This window comes from Camponotus vicinus, unplaced genomic scaffold (genome assembly GCF_025532165.1).
Source record: "Camponotus vicinus isolate PSW18456_S1 unplaced genomic scaffold, iyCamVici1.0 SCAF_1, whole genome shotgun sequence".
Classification (NCBI taxonomy): domain Eukaryota; kingdom Metazoa; phylum Arthropoda; class Insecta; order Hymenoptera; family Formicidae; genus Camponotus; species Camponotus vicinus.
The window spans coordinates 1606082-1624955 of NW_028141945.1; the positions used below are offsets into that span (position 1 = coordinate 1606082).

General features: G+C 34.4%; 2 protein-coding genes across 2 annotated transcripts in view; one reads left to right on the forward strand and one right to left on the reverse strand.

The window, feature by feature from the left end:
- The window catches only part of LOC145967509 (uncharacterized), a 45066-nt gene extending 26940 nt beyond the window's left edge, over positions 1-18126 (forward strand). The window contains exons 6-9 of the mRNA XM_083092492.1: positions 6840-6883; positions 15789-15849; positions 16161-16207; positions 16948-18126. Coding sequence (XP_082948618.1) covers positions 6840-6883; positions 15789-15849; positions 16161-16207; positions 16948-17735 — 940 coding nt within the window. The 3' untranslated portion in view covers positions 17736-18126. The remainder of the gene's footprint in view (positions 1-6839; positions 6884-15788; positions 15850-16160; positions 16208-16947) is intronic.
- LOC145967525 (uncharacterized) lies at positions 21-2434 on the reverse strand. Its single transcript, XM_083092527.1, has 6 exons — positions 2221-2434; positions 1927-2114; positions 1580-1630; positions 1310-1494; positions 804-853; positions 21-723 (listed from the first exon to the last, which is right to left on the reverse strand). The coding sequence occupies exons 1-5, from the start codon at positions 2286-2288 to the stop codon at positions 848-850; spliced, it is 498 nt and encodes a 165-aa protein (XP_082948653.1). The 5' UTR covers positions 2289-2434; the 3' UTR covers positions 21-723; positions 804-847.
- Positions 18127-18874: the final 748 nt, after the last annotated feature.

An 18874-nucleotide genomic window follows, 5' to 3' on the forward strand; every position in this document is an offset into this window, starting at 1 on the left:
TATATGTTGGAAACCAACTTAAAAAACACGACATCAAATTTATGTAAAGATACATTCAGATTTATTCTCTTTTTTGCGGTTTTTTAAATCGTACTATATGCATATGGTTTTCAAAAAAAAATTCTGAATCATCGTCAAAATGTATATTACATTTCTGATCGTAAATTCTGTGGTAAATTTTATCTTTGATAAATTTCTGCAATTAACTGAATTCATTTCGAAATGGAGATATATAGTTGCATGTTTAAAATTGAATGCATTTAAAAGATATATGCTTTATATGATGACAAATTGCGCACTTGGAAGAGATGGAATGACCGTGAAAACAGGCGTGTACCGAGTGTTGCTATAACCGTGCGCCTTCCGTGCGCGACTCTGATTGAGAAACAGTCAGTCGGAGTGTTTGCGCAGTACTTCTACGATATCTTTGGTGTTCCGGGATCTGTTCTGGGAGTATAGCCATACAAACATCGGATAACCGTTCATCTACCTACCTACGACCACGCGGTCCATGCATTAAACATTCTCAAACACGATCTCACGTCCAGCGATAGGCCACCTTCGCTGGTCCAGGTGTACTTGTGTAAAAACACAATTCGCGGTCGTGAATTTCGACGAACGCGAAACAAGATGCTCATTTCTTTGTAATTAAACGTCTCGCATTCTTCTTCTCTTCAAGGATTCTCTCTACTTTTTCTGCATGTCGTGCGTATATTGCCATACCTGAATAATAATGATGCGCTTAATATTTACAAATAAATGAAATATGCTGTGTAAAAATGCAAAGAGAAATATAGATATACTTGTGTAAATTCGTTGATTGCATTTCTTTGTTACTTCAATGTCTTTACATCTGTCAAAGAAATAAATTAGTGATTTTACAATTAAAAATTACTAACCATTGAATATCGCTTCATAATAATTATAGAGGGATTTTAATAAAATTTATAAATAAATTTAATGACGATACTAGTTGAAGCTTTCTTTCGTTTTCTCATTTAAATGTAGGGCAACGGAAGGAAGATTGATGCGAAATATAGACATGAATAAAAATAAGAGAAAACAAATTTATGAGCGGAAGAAAGGGCAGCCAAAACTGCGCTTGGAACGGTAGGAGCTCTAGGTCAACTCTAACCATAAGATGACCACATACTTCATTTCCAAGAAACTTGATCAGAAACATTTTCAAAATATCGAACTTTAATTCAAATTCAGAAATATATTGGTTTCCCTTATTTGATCGAGACGTATTAAATTTATAGGCGAAGTACTGTATATCACAAATAGAAAGACGCGTCAAATCGCTTACTCTTAAACATTTTCCACTAGGTGTAATTCTAGTCATTCTGGGCACATATTGCCTTCTATATTCTGTTGGATATTGTGTCGCTCTTGTGCGTCTCACTCTATACGTTCCAGGAGCAACAGTCGATTCTGGAACATAACTAGGCTGTGCCGCGCTTCTCAATCGTTCTAAAGTTTCTCTTGCCAGCTCTAGAAAAATAAAATAATATTGGACGAGTTATTGGGACATTTGAATATAACGTGCATAAATCGTAACGCAGTTGATGCAACTTACGTCCCAAATCTTCTTCATCGTCAAAATCCTCGACGTCTGACACAGCGTCGACTAAATAGAAAGATTTGATTAAATTAGATAATTATCTTATAGTTCTATAGTCTAATAATTATCTTATAGGTTTTTTGTATTAAATAGTTTGAAGCATATAAATTTACAGCAACTTTGTAATCCAGAATAAAGATAAGCATAGAATTAGCAATATGCATTAAAATTTTATTTTAGACTAATTTTTCATCAGATTTAATTCACTTAATCATATTTCACATTATATATCTTATATGCTTATATTTATACGATGAATCATAGAGTGCTATTGTCTGATTATACGCGAGTTTTGTGCTTACAATCGATTCGTCGTGGAACAATGGCCACTCCAGCTGTGAGATCTATTCCACGCGGACTTCTCGTAGGGATTCGTGGAATAGTACGTGAATAATCTCGTGGGGTTCTCCGTGATGGAGTCGATATGTATTCTGGTGCAATATCTCCCTCATGATATCGTGTCGACGTACGCCATTCTTCTGGTGTTGATCTGAAGTTTATAAGATTTCTAATATATCCTCAATAAATCAGATAATCTTTCGCTTTGATCGTAGAAATGTTGTAATTTATAATGTTGAATAATTTAGGTTATATACGTCTCAAGATCGGAAAATGCAGTATGATATTCTTCTGTAGCAGGATTACTCTGATTGCAAGTACACATAGCTACTTATCCGCGATTCTCAACAAACGCGTATTTTATAATTTTGAAAATATTGCCGAAAAAATTTTTTTACATAATTTAAAGAATTACGTCAATTATAGGCTTACATGATAGCGCCTGTCGATCAATGACACTATCGACTGCCTTTCTCATCATTCTTCACAGTATAAAACAACGTGTGTTGTGTACTTTTATACACACACGTGTCTATATATTTTTATAAATCATAAAATTTAAGTAAAAAAAATTTGCGTTTTGAGATTATTAATAATACATAGCAAAATGAAAGAAATAAGGAGGCAAAAAATTCCCATTATGTCATGATTGTACAGGAAAAATAAATTAAAAATTAAAAGATTTCACGCCAAGATATGCACAAGTCAAATAAACTGTTATTTACCTATGTTGACGTGAAGTACGAATCGCTAGAGGCATAAAGCTATTTGACTAGTTGTCTTCGACTCGATTGAACATCCATGATGATTCTTTTTTTACGTTTTCTCTTTTATATTTCGATCATCTTTTGGCCAGACGAAATCTGTCGTAAAAAATCCTTCGCCTAACGGAAGTTTTATATGTCCTCGCGGATGACAATCAGGATTCGTCTGCATCCTGAAGAAACTCGTAAGCGCCATGGTGTATTTATTTATCATCATCTCGTTGAACAGCAATTGTAACGTGATATCTATTTAGATTTTTAAATAGCGGGCGACGATGAAATTTTTAGATAGCGCGATTGTGTTACGCAATCGCATCGCCCTCACGACGTGGACATGGCCCGATCGTGATCTCACGGTAAAGTTACGTACATGCACGCACGCACGCATGTACGCACGCACGCAAACGAGCACGTAGTACGGTGGGCGCGTGCGAAGGACCACACACCGTGCGATATTCAAATGAACGCCGCTTACGACCGACAATCGCGCTACCATAAATGTCATTTCGCGGTTTCACGGGCGCTTCACTTTATTCCAGTCGAATGCCTCCGACGCGTCCGTCACGCGTGATTTTCATGGTTTATGTAAAACCGGCCGGAGTTATCGGCAACATAATCTCGATATACTCTCTGTAGTTAATTAGCGACGAAGTCGCTTAGACTTGAGAAGATTGTAAGATCCCGTGTTCCATTAACACCTTGGTTATGGATACCATGTGATTTCCACAGTAGGCGCTATTAATTGCCATAAAAGTTGCGTATACTTATATGTAACGTTATTTATAAATCTGAAATTATTCAAAATATATTATATATTTTATAAATAATATATAATATATTTAATGATATATAATTTATTTAATAATATATAATATATTTTATTAAATATATTATAATCGCGCGACGCATATTATAATAAAAACAAATTTAAAAGTTGGTAAACTTTTGGAAAAAAATAAAAAAATTAACAATTAAATTGAACGGTTATCTAAAAACTTGCACATAATGAGTTTAAAGTATTAAAATTGTTCTATCATAATATCGCTCTTCATATCATAGTATTTGCATTAAATAATAAGAGTCCATTATGAACACTTTTTTTTAATCATAAAAGATTGGAAAGTATATGATAAATTAAAAACGCACAAAATTATATGATATTATGAATTATATGATTATACGTCACGAGACGGAATTACATTATTAGCTGAAGTATTTTCAGTAACTGAATTAATCAATTTTGTTAGTCGACATCGGAATGAGATAAATGATATTTCGCGATATTGAATATAAAGATAAACACGCGATTTATATATATATATAGATATGTGTGTATGTATACGCAATGAAACCTATGCATTTATAGTGGGTAACGCAGTAAAATATTCTTGGAGTGGAGTTTGTCACTGATGGATGACTGGTTTTATAAATATTGATATGGCCATTCATCTCACATAGCGGGTCAGATCTTTTGATTTTGATTTTCCGAAGAGGACGGCATAGAAAATATGGTCATCGCGCTGATGACGCTGATGATGATGATGATGATCATCATCATCATCATCATCAGCATCATCGTGCTGGAGCTGGTTTTCGATATTGGGTTCTTCAAGGGGAATTTCTACAGAGTGGAGTGCGAAACGCCGTGTACAACGACACCTCCGCGTTCGCCTCGAATCTGTAATTCAAATCCGAAAGTCAAATTAATTTAACACTCGTCATTTTTCACGTTTCGGCGCCGCACCGCGGCACGCGGAGCCCCGGCAGCTATCTTTCAATATTTCATCTCGGAGAAGGCCGTGCCCACTCCGCCTTCATCCCCCATGATAGATGCATTTCTCCGTGATTGTGCTGTCACGTTTTTGAAACGAGGAAGACGCGCCACGAATATTTCAAGTATTATAAATGCGCGACCGTGTGAGCGAATGACAGTCGACATTGTGCGTTACTCTGCTACCGATACGTATTCAGAAGTATATTTTAGTATATTTTATTTTTTACACTGACCTTGTAGACGATGTACTGCAAACTACGAGCCGTAAATGTAAGTTTCTCTTATTACGTGCGTTAATTATGATGTACTGTTGTGATAATAAATTTTTCATCAGATTGTTAAAATTATTATGACATATGTATATTTGTGTGTGAAAATTCTAACAATAAGAATACAGTTTATGATTCGATCTTAATGGAGTGCGTTCACACATCTCCTCCCCCCTCCCTCAAACGAGATGATGCTCCTATTTCAAGAGTCATTATGAGTTAACAGGCATCGCAGGTTATAAATACTTCTCACCTCGTAACCCATCGGTATTGAACGGTGGTCGGAACCAGTCGGCAAGTCGTGAATGAGTTAGTGCTTATAATCGCGTTAGTCTAATCGGTGGTATAGGGAGTCCGTTTCGGAGTTGAAAGGGACCAAAGGCACTAAAACGGTCCTATTAAGCTCTATAGACCGCTACAATTGGGCCACCCAATCCCCGTACAATGATGAACGTAGTAACTTTTCGGAGAACTAAGTTTATCGCGTAGCCGCGCTCACGATTGAAACGATTTTATGCTTGTCACCACTATTCTCATATTCATGGAAACTAAATGTTAACACATTTATCAAACTTATCCGAAGAAGAGTATTCGGTGTATTATATGTAACAATATCTCTCACAGATTATTAATTAATTCTAAAATATATATATATGAAATTTGACAAATTTTTGATAGTAATGAATTGCCCTCTCTTTCTTTTCACATAGTAACATATTTAATTATTATATATCGATAAAATATGTAAAAAAATTATAATTGTTGCGTACATATAAATAATAAAATATTTATAATAAAAATATTATATAATCTTATATATTTTTAATATAATATTTAAATCAATATTACATGTTGAGATCAACGTGACATGGAATGTCACATTAGTAATGTTTCCGGAATTCTTCTAGGAACGCAAGAAGAATATGTGTATAATGTATTTCTGTATATAATCGAGTATTTATCGAATCAAAATAGAGGCTTAATTCGTTAATAAATTCGTTCCCATCTCTCCTGCTCTTGTTCTCGAGGACGGTGATGAAGGAGAGCCGACGTGATGCATGGCTGCATCTCGTAAACTATTATATAAGCGCCACTCTATCTCTCTGAATCTGCGAAGTTTCGAAGAGATCCCTTTCTCTTGTCTCTCCATTTCTCCTTGCCTTTTATCCCATAGATCACAAAGAAGCCGCCTCAGTAAGTTCACAGTAAAGTTTATAGGAGACAAAAGGGGAAATGTGTTGCCCGTTGAAAAATCGCCGCCGCTGCAGCTATTATTAATTCACGTCAGGGACGTGTGAGCGCCGTGTTTTCATGACATAATTCGGAATCGATTTAACTTCTTAGCGCCCTTACGTGACGCATAAAAGACTCGTACTCGTTGCACTCGCCCGTAAGTCAGGATGTGCAACGTCCCGGCTCTTAAGTCTCATTACCATACCCCTTCGTTTGCCGCTCGGCTTCTGCATACCTATTACATACACTTATTACACCGCCGGTTTACTCGACCGGTTACCAGCACCTGAATATTTATTTAGCCGATTACTTTTTTCATCGGCTCCATGGAAATTCGATCGCCGTCGCGCTGGCTGCTTCGTAAAATTATAGACAGCAAATAAAGAGAAAATAAAAAATTTCTGTCTCCTCAAAGGCGGCGTTATTATTATGCATGTTTGTAACATTATATATCAGGTATATTTAAGATGTTAATTATATTATTTAATCAAGATAAAAATAATTATTCTTCCATGTAAATAATTAAGTAGCAAGAATATTAATGCTCGTTAGTAATAAGCTGTTCTACAAACTGATTATTATTACAAAAATACATATAAAACGCTGTTAAATATACATGTTATGCCAATGATACATATTTTTTTTTTTATAGGAAAGTTTTTTAGCTGGCTCCGGTCACGTAATATTATATAAATTTAAATTGATTGTTGAAAAGTAGATTCTCTCATCTCGTAATATCGAATATCTTTTTGGAAAATAAAATTATAAAAAAATAAAGATTAATGTACAGCTGTTGCTTTGTTAAAAGTAAAAATTTTTGCTTTCTTTCCTTGCAGATTCTTTAAAGTGATGGACGATTTCATGGCAACATGCGGCGAAGGTGAGTTTGCATTACATAAAAAATATTATATATTCGCCGACTCTTTATTATAAATTATATACAAGTTTCTATCTTTGTAACAAAGTTTCTTGATTCTGCCATTAAAATCACTTTCTCACATCTAGCAGAATCTTGTGCAAGTATATAATGCTTTAAACATTGATCGAGAATAATTACATCACTGATTGTGAGATATCTGATGAAAATTGCAAGACTCTGATCGGCGCCAACTAAAATGTATAATAAATTAGGTTTAACAATACACTTAGAAATAGTTTATAAAAAATTTTGTTTAACAATTCTCGAAAAAAAACATGGATATTCGTTTTCGACGAGAAAGAATTGATAAAAATCGTCGTATGTATCCTCGCTCGAATGAAACTGTTGATCACGACTGTACGAGTGTATCCCTTTCTAATTTACTCCCTCGATTACGGTTCGATCGTGTTGTACGTTGCGAGAACGAATGTAGAATAGCCGGTGGTTGTTTTATTGGCGCGATTGCACGATATTCGCCCGGCTTCTGTGCTTCGGATGAGAAGAACGATTCGACAAGGACGACGACAACAGGGACGATCCCGACGAATCCGATCAGAATTCGAGGACGCCCACGCATGTGAAATACACATACCGAGACATTGTTAATTATCTGCCGCCGTTTATCAACCAGTAGAGAAGAAAGTTCCCCCGAGCGTTTCTTTTTCTCCTCCTACTCTCGTTTCTCTTTCTTCACATTCACGTCGTCGCTTTCTTCCTTTTATCCTCTTCTTTGCGTATCTGTTTCTGTTCTTTCATTTTTTTTCATGCCGAACAACCAATCATATCTGTTAGGTTGCATCGGAATTCATTGTACAATTTAAGAAGCAAGGTTTGATAATCTCTTAGTTTATATTCAAGTGTGTACTTTATATCTTAAACCGTATCTAAGATTTAGGATCACTTTTTGACTTTCCACGCTCTCATACACAACAGTTTTCAGATAATATGAAATGAAAAAGAATTTTTAATGAGGTATTTTTCAGATTTTTGACACAAAATCTAAAATTATTGAAATTTTAAAAATTCCTTAGGAACTTTGTAAAATATGAAACGGATGTAATTGATCCAGATTCTCGCCGATGAAATTGCATGAACGCGTTCCGTTACGTTATCGCGGTTTACAGAGCAATCAGATTTGTACGTGGGAAACTCACGAATCAACTAACTTGAGATTGGAGGTGGAGTGGTCCATCGAAGAACGAGTCGAGACGCATTCCAAGGCAAAAAGAGCCGCTTCGTTGCCCATTCGTTGCCCACCACTTAGCATTTATCAATACCGTATATCCAAAACCTCCAATGCCGAGACGCCAGTTGATCACGTAGAAATGACTCGTACAAATCATTTTTATCTCTTCGATAATTTGTTAACTTTCTGATGCATATAAAAATCAAAATTGCATGTCAGACTTGTTTATCTCAGTGTTTCCTTTAAATGTTTTAAAAGATTTAAATTATACCGAGTTATATGTCACAAAAATTATTTCGATATAGATATCTAATTATTTCTTCAAAAATTTAAATCGTTGAGCTGTTTTATTCGAAAAGATCAAAATTATATTTTTGTCGTGTGAGCCCGGATTAATATTTACTTTCGTCCAAACAAGTCGCAAAATCCTTCGTTCGTCGAGCATTTCGCGACACGCTCCGTATACGATGCGCGTTTCGACCGAACTTGGAGCGTTCGATTGATTTAAGACGGCAGTAATCGGCGGCCCGAAAAGACTTGCAGTAACATGCCGGCGATATTTTCATGTTTATGTACGCCGGACGTTAACGTCGTTCCTTGGTTTCAGCAGCTCTTACATATATCTCCGACGGGCTTTTAGTTCATCCTCGCTCTCCTATTAGGAGTGTTCTCGGCACGAGACGACCAGGATCTCGCATCCACCAAGGGCTACTTGAGCCGGCGTACCTTACTCGTGTGTATATCATATTGCCACATTTACCGCGTCGCTTCGGGTCATACTTCGCGACCACTTCAGTAGCCCGAAAACCAATCTTCACGTTGCACTCAGAGTGGCACGTGCAATTCCGGGTGCATTGTCTTGTCTTTTATTTCTTCGTCGGCGATATCTTGGGGGCACGGATGAAAACAATATTTGCATGCGACCGCCCACCCTCACCATCAGCATACACGAGCTTGATCTATAATCGACTCCCTGTTTTTCTGTCGTTTTAAACGTGAACTGAAGATATGATAATGATCTCTACCTTGTTCAAACAATTGTTTAGCGAATTTTTTTTACGCTATTTTTTGCGCCGCTGTTCTGAGTTTAGAAACTTAATCATATTTTTCTTGTATATGAAAGGAATTTATACAAAGTATCTATAATAATAAAATATAAGATGTTATCTAAAATCTTTCTTGTGGTATAAAATAATCACATTTAAATTTCATCTTTCCTTAAAAATATTTTTAAATAAGAAAGAATACTCTTGTATAAATTTAACAAATAAAATTTCTTCGATTTCTCCGATATTTAGATCTCGTAAATTTTCGATATTAATTATTTCTGTTGTTAATTTATAGACGAACATTCTATCTTTACATTATATTATAACATAGATCTGAAAAGGCTGTACCTCTGCAAATAATCTTAACAGTAGAAAGCGGGTATCCCGAATTAATCGCGGGCTTATACCTAATTAATGATATTGCTGAGTATACAAGGCTGATTTTCGACCGATGAACATTATTACCGTGGTTGTGCTTCGGCACGTCTTATAAGTTAGCGGAACAAAATGGGCGGAATCAATTATAATTGATATTTTTATTTGTTGCTCATTTGTTGCTAAAATGTTGCCAAAGAAAAAAATTTGTTGCTCTGTCATTTTTTTAAAAAAATCATGTTCCGCTAAAGGAAGATTAAGTTAGCGGAACAATATATATAACAACAAAATTATACGTAATAATAATATAAAAATTTGTTGCTAATTTGTTGCTCTTAAAATATTCAATTTGTTGCTTGCAAAATAAATTTAAACAATAGCGGAAAACTTTTCACAGCGAGCAAAGTTACAAGAGTAAACTATCAGAAAAAAATTTGTTGCTCGCTTAAATTTGGTATTGAGATATAGTTTGAATTTGTTGCTTTCGAAATATCCAAGTTCCGAATTTGTTGCTTGCAAAATAAATTTAAATAATGATGAAAAACCTTTCACAGCGTGCAGAGCTACAAGAGTAAACTACTAGAAAAAAATTTGTTGCTCGCTTAAATTTGGTATTGAGACATAGTTTGAATTTGTTGCTTTCAAAATATCCAAGTTCCGAATTTGTTGCTTGCAAAATAAATTTAAATAATGATGAAAAACCTTTCACAGCGTGCAGAGCTACAAGAGTAAACTGTCAAAAATAAATTTGTTGCTCACTTAAATTTTATATTGGAATATAGGTTGAATTTGTTGCTTTCGAAATATGTAAGTTCCGAATTTGTTGCTTGCAAAATAAATTTAAATAATGATGAAAAACCTTTCACAGCGTGCAGAGCTACAAGAGTAAACTATCAAAAAAAAATTTGTTGCTCACTTAAATTTGATATTGGAATATAGGTTGAATTTGTTGCTTTCGAAATATCCAAGTTCCGAATTTGTTACTTGCAAAATAAATTTAAATAATGATAAAAAACCTTTCACAGCGTGCAAAGCTACAAGAGTAAACTATCAGAAAAAAATGTATTGCTCACTTAAATTTGATATTGGAATATAGGTTGAATTTGTTGCTTTCGAAATATCCAAGTTCCGAATTTGTTGGTTGCAAAATAAATTTAAACAATAACGAAAAACCTTTCACAGCGTGCAAAGTTTAAATTACATCGAAAACATATTGACTAAATTTTTACTTAATATATTTGGCACAAGTATTCAAGGCCATATAAATCTTATTAATTGTTATTGTATCGTCATATACATATTCTTGTAATTTAATTTGTTTATTATTTAAACTTATTGCAACAAATTCGAAACTTGGATATTTCGAGAGCAACAAATTCAACCTATATTCCAATACCAAATTTAAGGGAGCAACAAATTTATTTTTGATAGTTTACTCTTGTAGCTCTGCACGCTGTGTAAGGTTTTTCATCATTATTTAAATTTATTTTGCAAGCAACAAATTCGGAACTTGGATATTTTGAAAGCAACAAATTCAAACTATGTCTCAATACCAAATTTAAGCGAGCAACAAATTTTTTTCTAGTAGTTTACTCTTGTAGCTCTGCACGCTGTGAAAGGTTTTTCATCATTATTTAAATTTATTTTGCAAGCAACAAATTCGGAACTTGGATATTTCGAAAGAAACAAATTCAAACTATATCTCAATACCAAATTTAAGCGAGCAACATATTTTTTTCTAGTAGTTTACTCTTGTAGCTTTGCACGCTGTGAAAGGTTTCTCATCATTATTTAAACTTATGGCGCGAGTAACAAATTCGAAACTTGGATATTTCGAGAGCAACAAATTTAAATAATATCTCAATACCAAATTTAAGCGAGCAACAAATTTTTTTCTAGTAGTTTACTCTTGTAGCTTTGCGCGCTGTGAAAGGTTTCTCATCATTATTTAAACTTATTGCGCGAGCAACAAATTCGAAACTTGGATATTTCGAGAGCAACAAATTCAAATAATATCTCAATACCAAATTTAAGCGAGCAACAAATTTTTTCTGTTAGTTTACTCTTGTAACTTTGCACGCTGTGAAAGGTTTTTCATCATTATTTAAATTTATTTTGCAAGCAACAAATTCGGAACTTGGATATTTTGAAAGCAACAAATTCAAACTATGTCTCAATACCAAATTTAAGCGAGCAACAAATTTTTTTCTAGTAGTTTACTCTTGTAGCTCTGCACGCTGTGAAAGGTTTTTCATCATTATTTAAATTTATTTTACAAGCAACAAATTCGGAACTTGGATATTTCGAAAGCAACAAATTCAAACTATATCTCAATACCAAATTTAAGCGAGCAACATATTTTTTTCTAGTAGTTTACTCTTGTAGCTTTGCACGCTGTGAAAGGTTTCTCATCATTATTTAAACTTATGGCGCGAGTAACAAATTCGAAACTTGGATATTTCGAGAGCAACAAATTTAAATAATATCTCAATACCAAATTTAAGCGAGCAACAAATTTTTTTCTAGTAGTTTACTCTTGTAGCTTTGCGCGCTGTGAAAGGTTTCTCATCATTATTTAAACTTATTGCGCGAGCAACAAATTCGAAACTTGGATATTTCGAGAGCAACAAATTCAAATAATATCTCAATACCAAATTTAAGCGAGCAACAAATTTTTTCTGATAGTTTACTCTTGTAACTTTGCACGCTGTGAAAGGTTTTTCATCATTATTTAAATTTATTTTGCAAGCAACAAATTCGGAACTTGGATATTTTGAAAGCAACAAATTCAAACTATGTCTCAATACCAAATTTAAGCGAGCAACAAATTTTTTTCTAGTAGTTTACTCTTGTAGCTCTGCACGCTGTGAAAGGTTTTTCATCATTATTTAAATTTATTTTACAAGCAACAAATTCGGAACTTGGATATTTCGAAAGCAACAAATTCAATCTATATTCCAATATCAAATTTAAGTGAGCAACAAATTTTTTTTTGATAGTTTACTCTTGTAACTCTGCACGCTGTGAAAGGTTTTTCATCATTATTTAAATTTATTTTGCAAGCAACAAATTGAATATTTTAAGAGCAACAAATTAGCAACAAATTTTTATATTATTATTACGTATAATTTTGTTGTTACATATATTGTTCCGCTAACTTAATCTTCCTTTAGCGGAACATGATTTTTTTTTTTAAATTACAGAGCAACAAATTTTTTTCTTTGGCAACTTTTTAGCAACAAATGAGCAACAAATAAAAATATCAATTATAATTGATTCCGCCCATTTTGTTCCGCTAACTTATAAGACGTTGCTTCGGCTCCCGTTGAGCAACGTTTGATTTCAACTGTTAAGACGGCAGGGTGCCCTGAGAGACCTTCATAATATCTCTCCGGTCGTTGTAATTTCATACTAATGTATGGACATGTACATACGTACACATGAGTCAAGTGCGAATTCGTGAGTTTCATGTTTTCAAAATGCCAAAGATTTCCGATAAGCAAAATTCCGCGTGAAAAATTCCTCTGCCTCTTTATTTTGTTTAATATCAATACATGTACCTTACGATAAAATATAATTTTATGACAGAAATTTATTTGTGTGAAAAAAAATGATTATATAAATTAAAGACAGATATTTAAGTTATGTAATTTACATAAATTAAATATGAAATACGTAATTCTGCTTTATGAAAATATCAAGAAGGAATAATATTCGGAAATGATTGTATGAACGCATATAAAGTAGTTGTAATTGTCTTCGACAATTTATGCTTGAAAATCGGTTTATATTTGTTAATATAGAGACCACACTGCACCACGGGGGTGCCGGCTCTAGATTCACATTAGATGTCGACGTGTTCTGAGATTCCGCTAAGAGATGTAAGTTTCTGGCGTATACAAACTTGAGATGACCTCGTGATAGATACATACGTGAAGCGAATTTAATTTATTATACAGGGTGTCCCAAAAGTCCCGGAACGGTCGAATATTTCATAAACTATGCACTTTAGAAAGAAATGTTTCAGACAAAAGTTGTATGGCTTGAAGGGGGCCATAAGATGGTGTCATTGGTTTGACCTTGAAAGTCGTTTAAAGGTCACGTGAAGGTCACCTCCAACTTTTTAAATGGGAGACCCTATATGCTTTTGCATATTCTTGTAGCTCATCTCGAGAGCTTTCCACAACACTATAATTAAGTTAGTTTTCATTAAGTACTTTCCGATTTATGAGGCTTGAAATCATTTCTTAATTTTACATAAACCGTAAAATATCTTGTAAAATATTCATTTTTCGATTATCTTACCTTAATACTTTTATGTACAAAATAATGAGAGGAATCAATTGGTGTAAAGAAAACACATAATTGTTTCGAAAAAAAAAAATGTAATTTGCAATTAACAATTACATTTTTTTTTCGAAATAATTATGTGTTTTCTTTACACCATGCATAGTTTATGAAATATTCGACCGTTCCAGGACTTTTGGGACACCCTGTATATATTTATATATATAAAAACACACACATAGTTGGAATATCAAATTATATCTGTGATTTATATTATTTCTAGTTTTATTTCTTATTTGGATTGTTATATTGTAACGTGTGGTATTTTCAATTCACTAAAATCTAGTGAATGTTGGAATATATAAAGATATAAAAAAATATATAAAATATATAAAAAAATACAAGTTTTTCTTTTAACTTTCATTTTTATATATATGTGTATATATACTATATATCTATAAAATACTATATATCTTTGGATTATCATATAAGTTTAAGTGTAATGAATGTATCACAATATTCATTACACATAAACTCTTGAGATCCTTCAAATTATTCAGTAGCAATTCAACAAAGAAATAGAATGGAATAGAAAAATTTTGCTTCTATCGATTTTCCAGAGAGATTACAATTTTGCTCGTAAAATAAACTTACTAAATTTAATAAATTTAGAGATAGAAGAATATCTTTCTCTCTATAATCCTTCTTATATTTCATATTTTTATCCCTTCAATTTGTTTTATTTATGTTAAGCATTCACAATCTCTGTTATTTTCACATCGTTATTTTCTTATATATGATAATCCAAGGACCCTCTTACGAAGAAACAACTTTTACGTTCGAGTCTACTAACATGATGCTTATTCATATACTTTTTTCTGCGATGCTACATGTTGTTAGATCGAAGATAGCTCTGGTCAACAGTTTTATTAGACTGTTTATCATGATTTTTTCACGGAAAATCTTATCGCCTCGCATTTCCAGTCCCCATATATTTGCATTATTGTCCTTCGCGAGTAGTACAGTACGTCTATTCCAGAAAGAGAGGGACATAACTCGCGCTAGTGTATCGTTACAAGAGATACACCGATACTCTTCGTTCGATCAAGCGGCTCGCAGAGGTCAAACGGTGTATCGCATGACCCGCAATGGGCCACTTAATTCACACTGAGAGCCGTAAGGAGGTACGAAGTGCCTCTAAAGTACTTGGTACTTATCCTCCGCTCGTTCGCGCTTCGCTGAAAACGAGAAGACGCCAAAGTTGAGGGAGAACGGAGCGATCGTAGAGGGAAGGCGAGAAGAAGAAGAGATAGGCGGCGGTAGACGCGTTCTTCGATCGTTGCGCCGGTCAACTACTCTTATTAAAATTGCGGCTCTTGCGAAAATGCCGCCGCGATCCAACGGCTGGCTGTAGCCGGAGTCACGAATCGTCGTGAATTCGTCGCAGTTTTTGCCGGTAATTTGCGATAATATTATAATCAGCCCCTTGCTGGGCTCGGAGAGGTGCCGACCCCATGCCCTAGGCCGAATTGATGACCCGTGGAATCGTATGTCTTGCCGCGCGTAGCGGTGCATCCTTATTGCACGCCTTTTTCGTAAGCGAATATCTCGTCGGTTTCTGCGCGTCCTTTTCGCCGCCGTTCGACGTCTCGAAAGTGCTTTCGAGATACCGATCGCGTGTCCCGCCGACTGGATTCTCATCCGCGTCGCCGCATAATTACTTTATCGAGATTATGTGTTACTCCATTACTTACGAAATATCTTAAAAAGAAAATACACGCGAGAAGCGTCTGCAATGGTCAGATACTTGAATTTATAAACCTGCGATTTTTTTCTTTTTATAATAATGTATCAAAGCGTAATCATATAATAAGATGTCATTTGTATTAATAATGCTATTGCTCAAAAATTGATATTGCTATTTATCAGATTTGGAATTACAAAAATGATGTAAATGATCTTGTTGCAGGTGAACTTATAGGAATCCATTGCACACACGGAGTGAATCGTACTGGTTATCTAATTTGTAGGTAAGTATTATTTAACTAATATCTCGCTTCTGCTTTTAATCAATTAAATTAAATATTGTATTGTTACTACTTGAGATATTAAACTGTATCTCAAAGTTTTATACTCGAATTTTAAGTATGCCATATACTTGCATAATATGTACCTGATATGAGTATTTGAACACTCGTTTAGAATTGGTTAGAATTTTGTACAACTAATATCATATCGAGGTAATTTATATTTATGACATTTATTTATTATTTAAATATCGGACATTGAAACAATCTGAGAAAAACCATTGTTGAAAGGTGTACGCTACTATCTTTTATAGGTATCTCATTCAACAGCTGGGTTGGGTAATTCAAGATTCTTTAAAAGGTATGTTATTTGAAAAACGTTACGTTAAATTTAGTTGTTATAATATTTTATTATTATTGGATTTTATGGTTGAGATAATTATAATTTTAATAGGCTTTTTAATCACAAATAACTATTATTAAATGTTGAATATACATTAGTATATATTTGAAAAAGATATATTATTTGAAATTATATAAATTAGTTTATATCAGGTATCAAATTTATTTGCCATATTATTTTATCACTATTGGATTTCATGAATTTCATTTTACAATTCTAATTTTAATCAACCGTTTAATTATATAAATAATTATTATTAAACATCAAAAACTCTATCAACAAAAAATTAATTATTTATGAATTATAAGTAAATATTGTTCTACGCATGATGTAAAAAGACATCATGGTTCTACGTACATATGTTCCCCCGCGAAAGAAAATAGTATATACATAGTAGGCCATGATTTTACATACGCAAACTAGTCTTTCTTTTGCAAGTTATAAATAATCATAATTAATTTGTCTCCTGCATTATTTAAATCAGATTTTTATAACTTGCCAACTTGTTCTCTTCCATAATAATTTTTCTTGTGTATCGCTACAAGTCTCATTTAGAATGATAATTAAAGATACCTTGAACATCAAAATAGGTTAGCTGACATGATGACAATCAATAAGCTTATATTTTGCATAAAAATATGCGTCGTTCTATTGATAAACTTATTGTCCAAACGAAAACTCTCTTTCTCTGTATTTAGCTTTCGGGGACGCACGTGGATATCCCATCGAACGCGACATTTATCTCACCGCATTGAAAGAGCTTCAATGCGGTGAGAGGATCGATACGAGCAAAGTCGTTTTGAGGTCGGCGAGTCCTACCGCAGTTCCAACCAAGAAGAATTCGTTTAAAGCACGCTCGTTAAAAAACCCGACAAGTCGACCGATGGGACCGCCAGCGTTCACGATGTCGCGTCGAAGCTTCGCGAACGGCGGTCCATTTTCACCTCAGAGATTCGCGGGTCCACCACCGGGATTCGGACCTATGCCTCCTCCGCTTATGCCCCCCATTCCGCCGCCCATGGGCCCACCGCTTTACGGACCTAGGCCCTTCAGGTATGGACCGCCGCCGATGCGCCCAGCGATGCCGCCGACCCCGCCCGGACCGGGTTTCCCGCATCCTGGTTTCCCGCCACGTATGCCAGGTCTGCCGAGAATGGCGGGTCCACCGCGATTGCCAGTCGGTCCAGCTGCACGGTTACCACCGCCAAAGATGCCACCGCCGCCGCCACCGCCGCCTCTACCTTCCAGAACGGCAGTGGCCAAGCAGTTCCAAGGGCAGAAAAAAAAGCAGCAAATTAGAAACGGTATCATGGAACGCGCAATAAACATTCGCTTAAGGCGAAACGGACCGGCCAGCAGAATCATGCCTAAAGCACACAAAGAACAAGACTTCACCGTGGATACGTTTGAGGAAAATCTGCTTACGACTTCGATTGTCACGCAATCACGACGGCAAACGAAGGGACGATTTAATCAAACCAAGTGACCACGTATTCGCTAGGAGAACGATGATACTTAAACGTACGATTTTACGTGTAATATTAATGGGGTTGACAAGTGTCCGAGAAACTCCGTGGCGAGTAGCAGAGATGCTGCCGTTTGTGACAAGTATGACCTGGCAGTCGTACTGCAAATTGTGTGTGATGTGCTACTTTTATTCGATATCAATAACACATAGCTCTTGCTAACATTTTTTATTTTAATTCGTATTTTATATGGGTCATTGATGAGCAACACACCTTGTCGGAAATCTCATGGCGTTTATTTTATGATTTATACATATACATATACGATTGCATATACATATATGTATATGCATATACATATACATATACATACATATATATATACAGGGTGACCCATTTTAACTTAGGCAGCCAAATAACTCGAAAAATAAGCAAGATAGAGAAAAATGTTTTAGACAAAAGTTGTATGGTTTCGAGGGGGCCATAAGATGGTATCATTGGTTTGACCTTGAAGAGTCATTTGAAGGTCACGTGAAGGTCACTTCAATTTTTTTAAATGGAACATCCTATATATTTTTGTACATTCTTGTAGCTCATCTCGAGAGCTTTCCAAAACACTATAATTAAGTACATTTTCGTTAAGTACTTTTTGAGTTATGAGGCTTGAAATAATTTCTTAATTTTACATAAACCGTAAAATATCTTGTAAAATATTCATTTTTCGATTACCTTACCTTAATAGTTTTATGTACAAAATAATGAGAGGAATCAATTGGTGTAAAGAAAACACATAGTTGTTTCGAAGAAAAAATATGTAATTTGCAATTAACAATTCCATATTTTTTCTTAAAAACAACTATGTGTTTTCTTTACACCAATTGATTCCTCTCATTATTTTGTACATAAAAGTATTAAGGTAAGATAATCGAAAAATGAATATTTTACAAGATATTTTACGGTTTATGTAAAATTAAGAAATTATTTCAAGCATCATAACTCAAAAAGTACTTAACGGAAAGGTACTTAATTATAGTGTTTTGGAAAGCTCTCGAAATAAGCTACAAGAATGTACAAAAATATATAGGGTATTCCATTTAAAAAAATTGAAGTGACCTTCACGTGACCTTCAAATGACTCTTCAAGGTCAAACCAATGATAC

Excerpts from the sequence above, each read along its gene's own strand:
- LOC145967525 (XM_083092527.1), bottom strand. The coding sequence starts at position 2,288 with ATGTGTACTTGCAATCAGAGTAATCCTGCTACAGAAGAATATCATACT. Across the intron at positions 2,115-2,220 it reads GCATTTTCCGATCTTGAGAC|ATCAACACCAGAAGAATGGC; the intron begins GTATATAACCTA and ends TATAAACTTCAG. Across the intron at positions 1,631-1,926 it reads TGTTCCACGACGAATCGATT|TCGACGCTGTGTCAGACGTC; the intron begins GTAAGCACAAAA and ends CTTTCTATTTAG.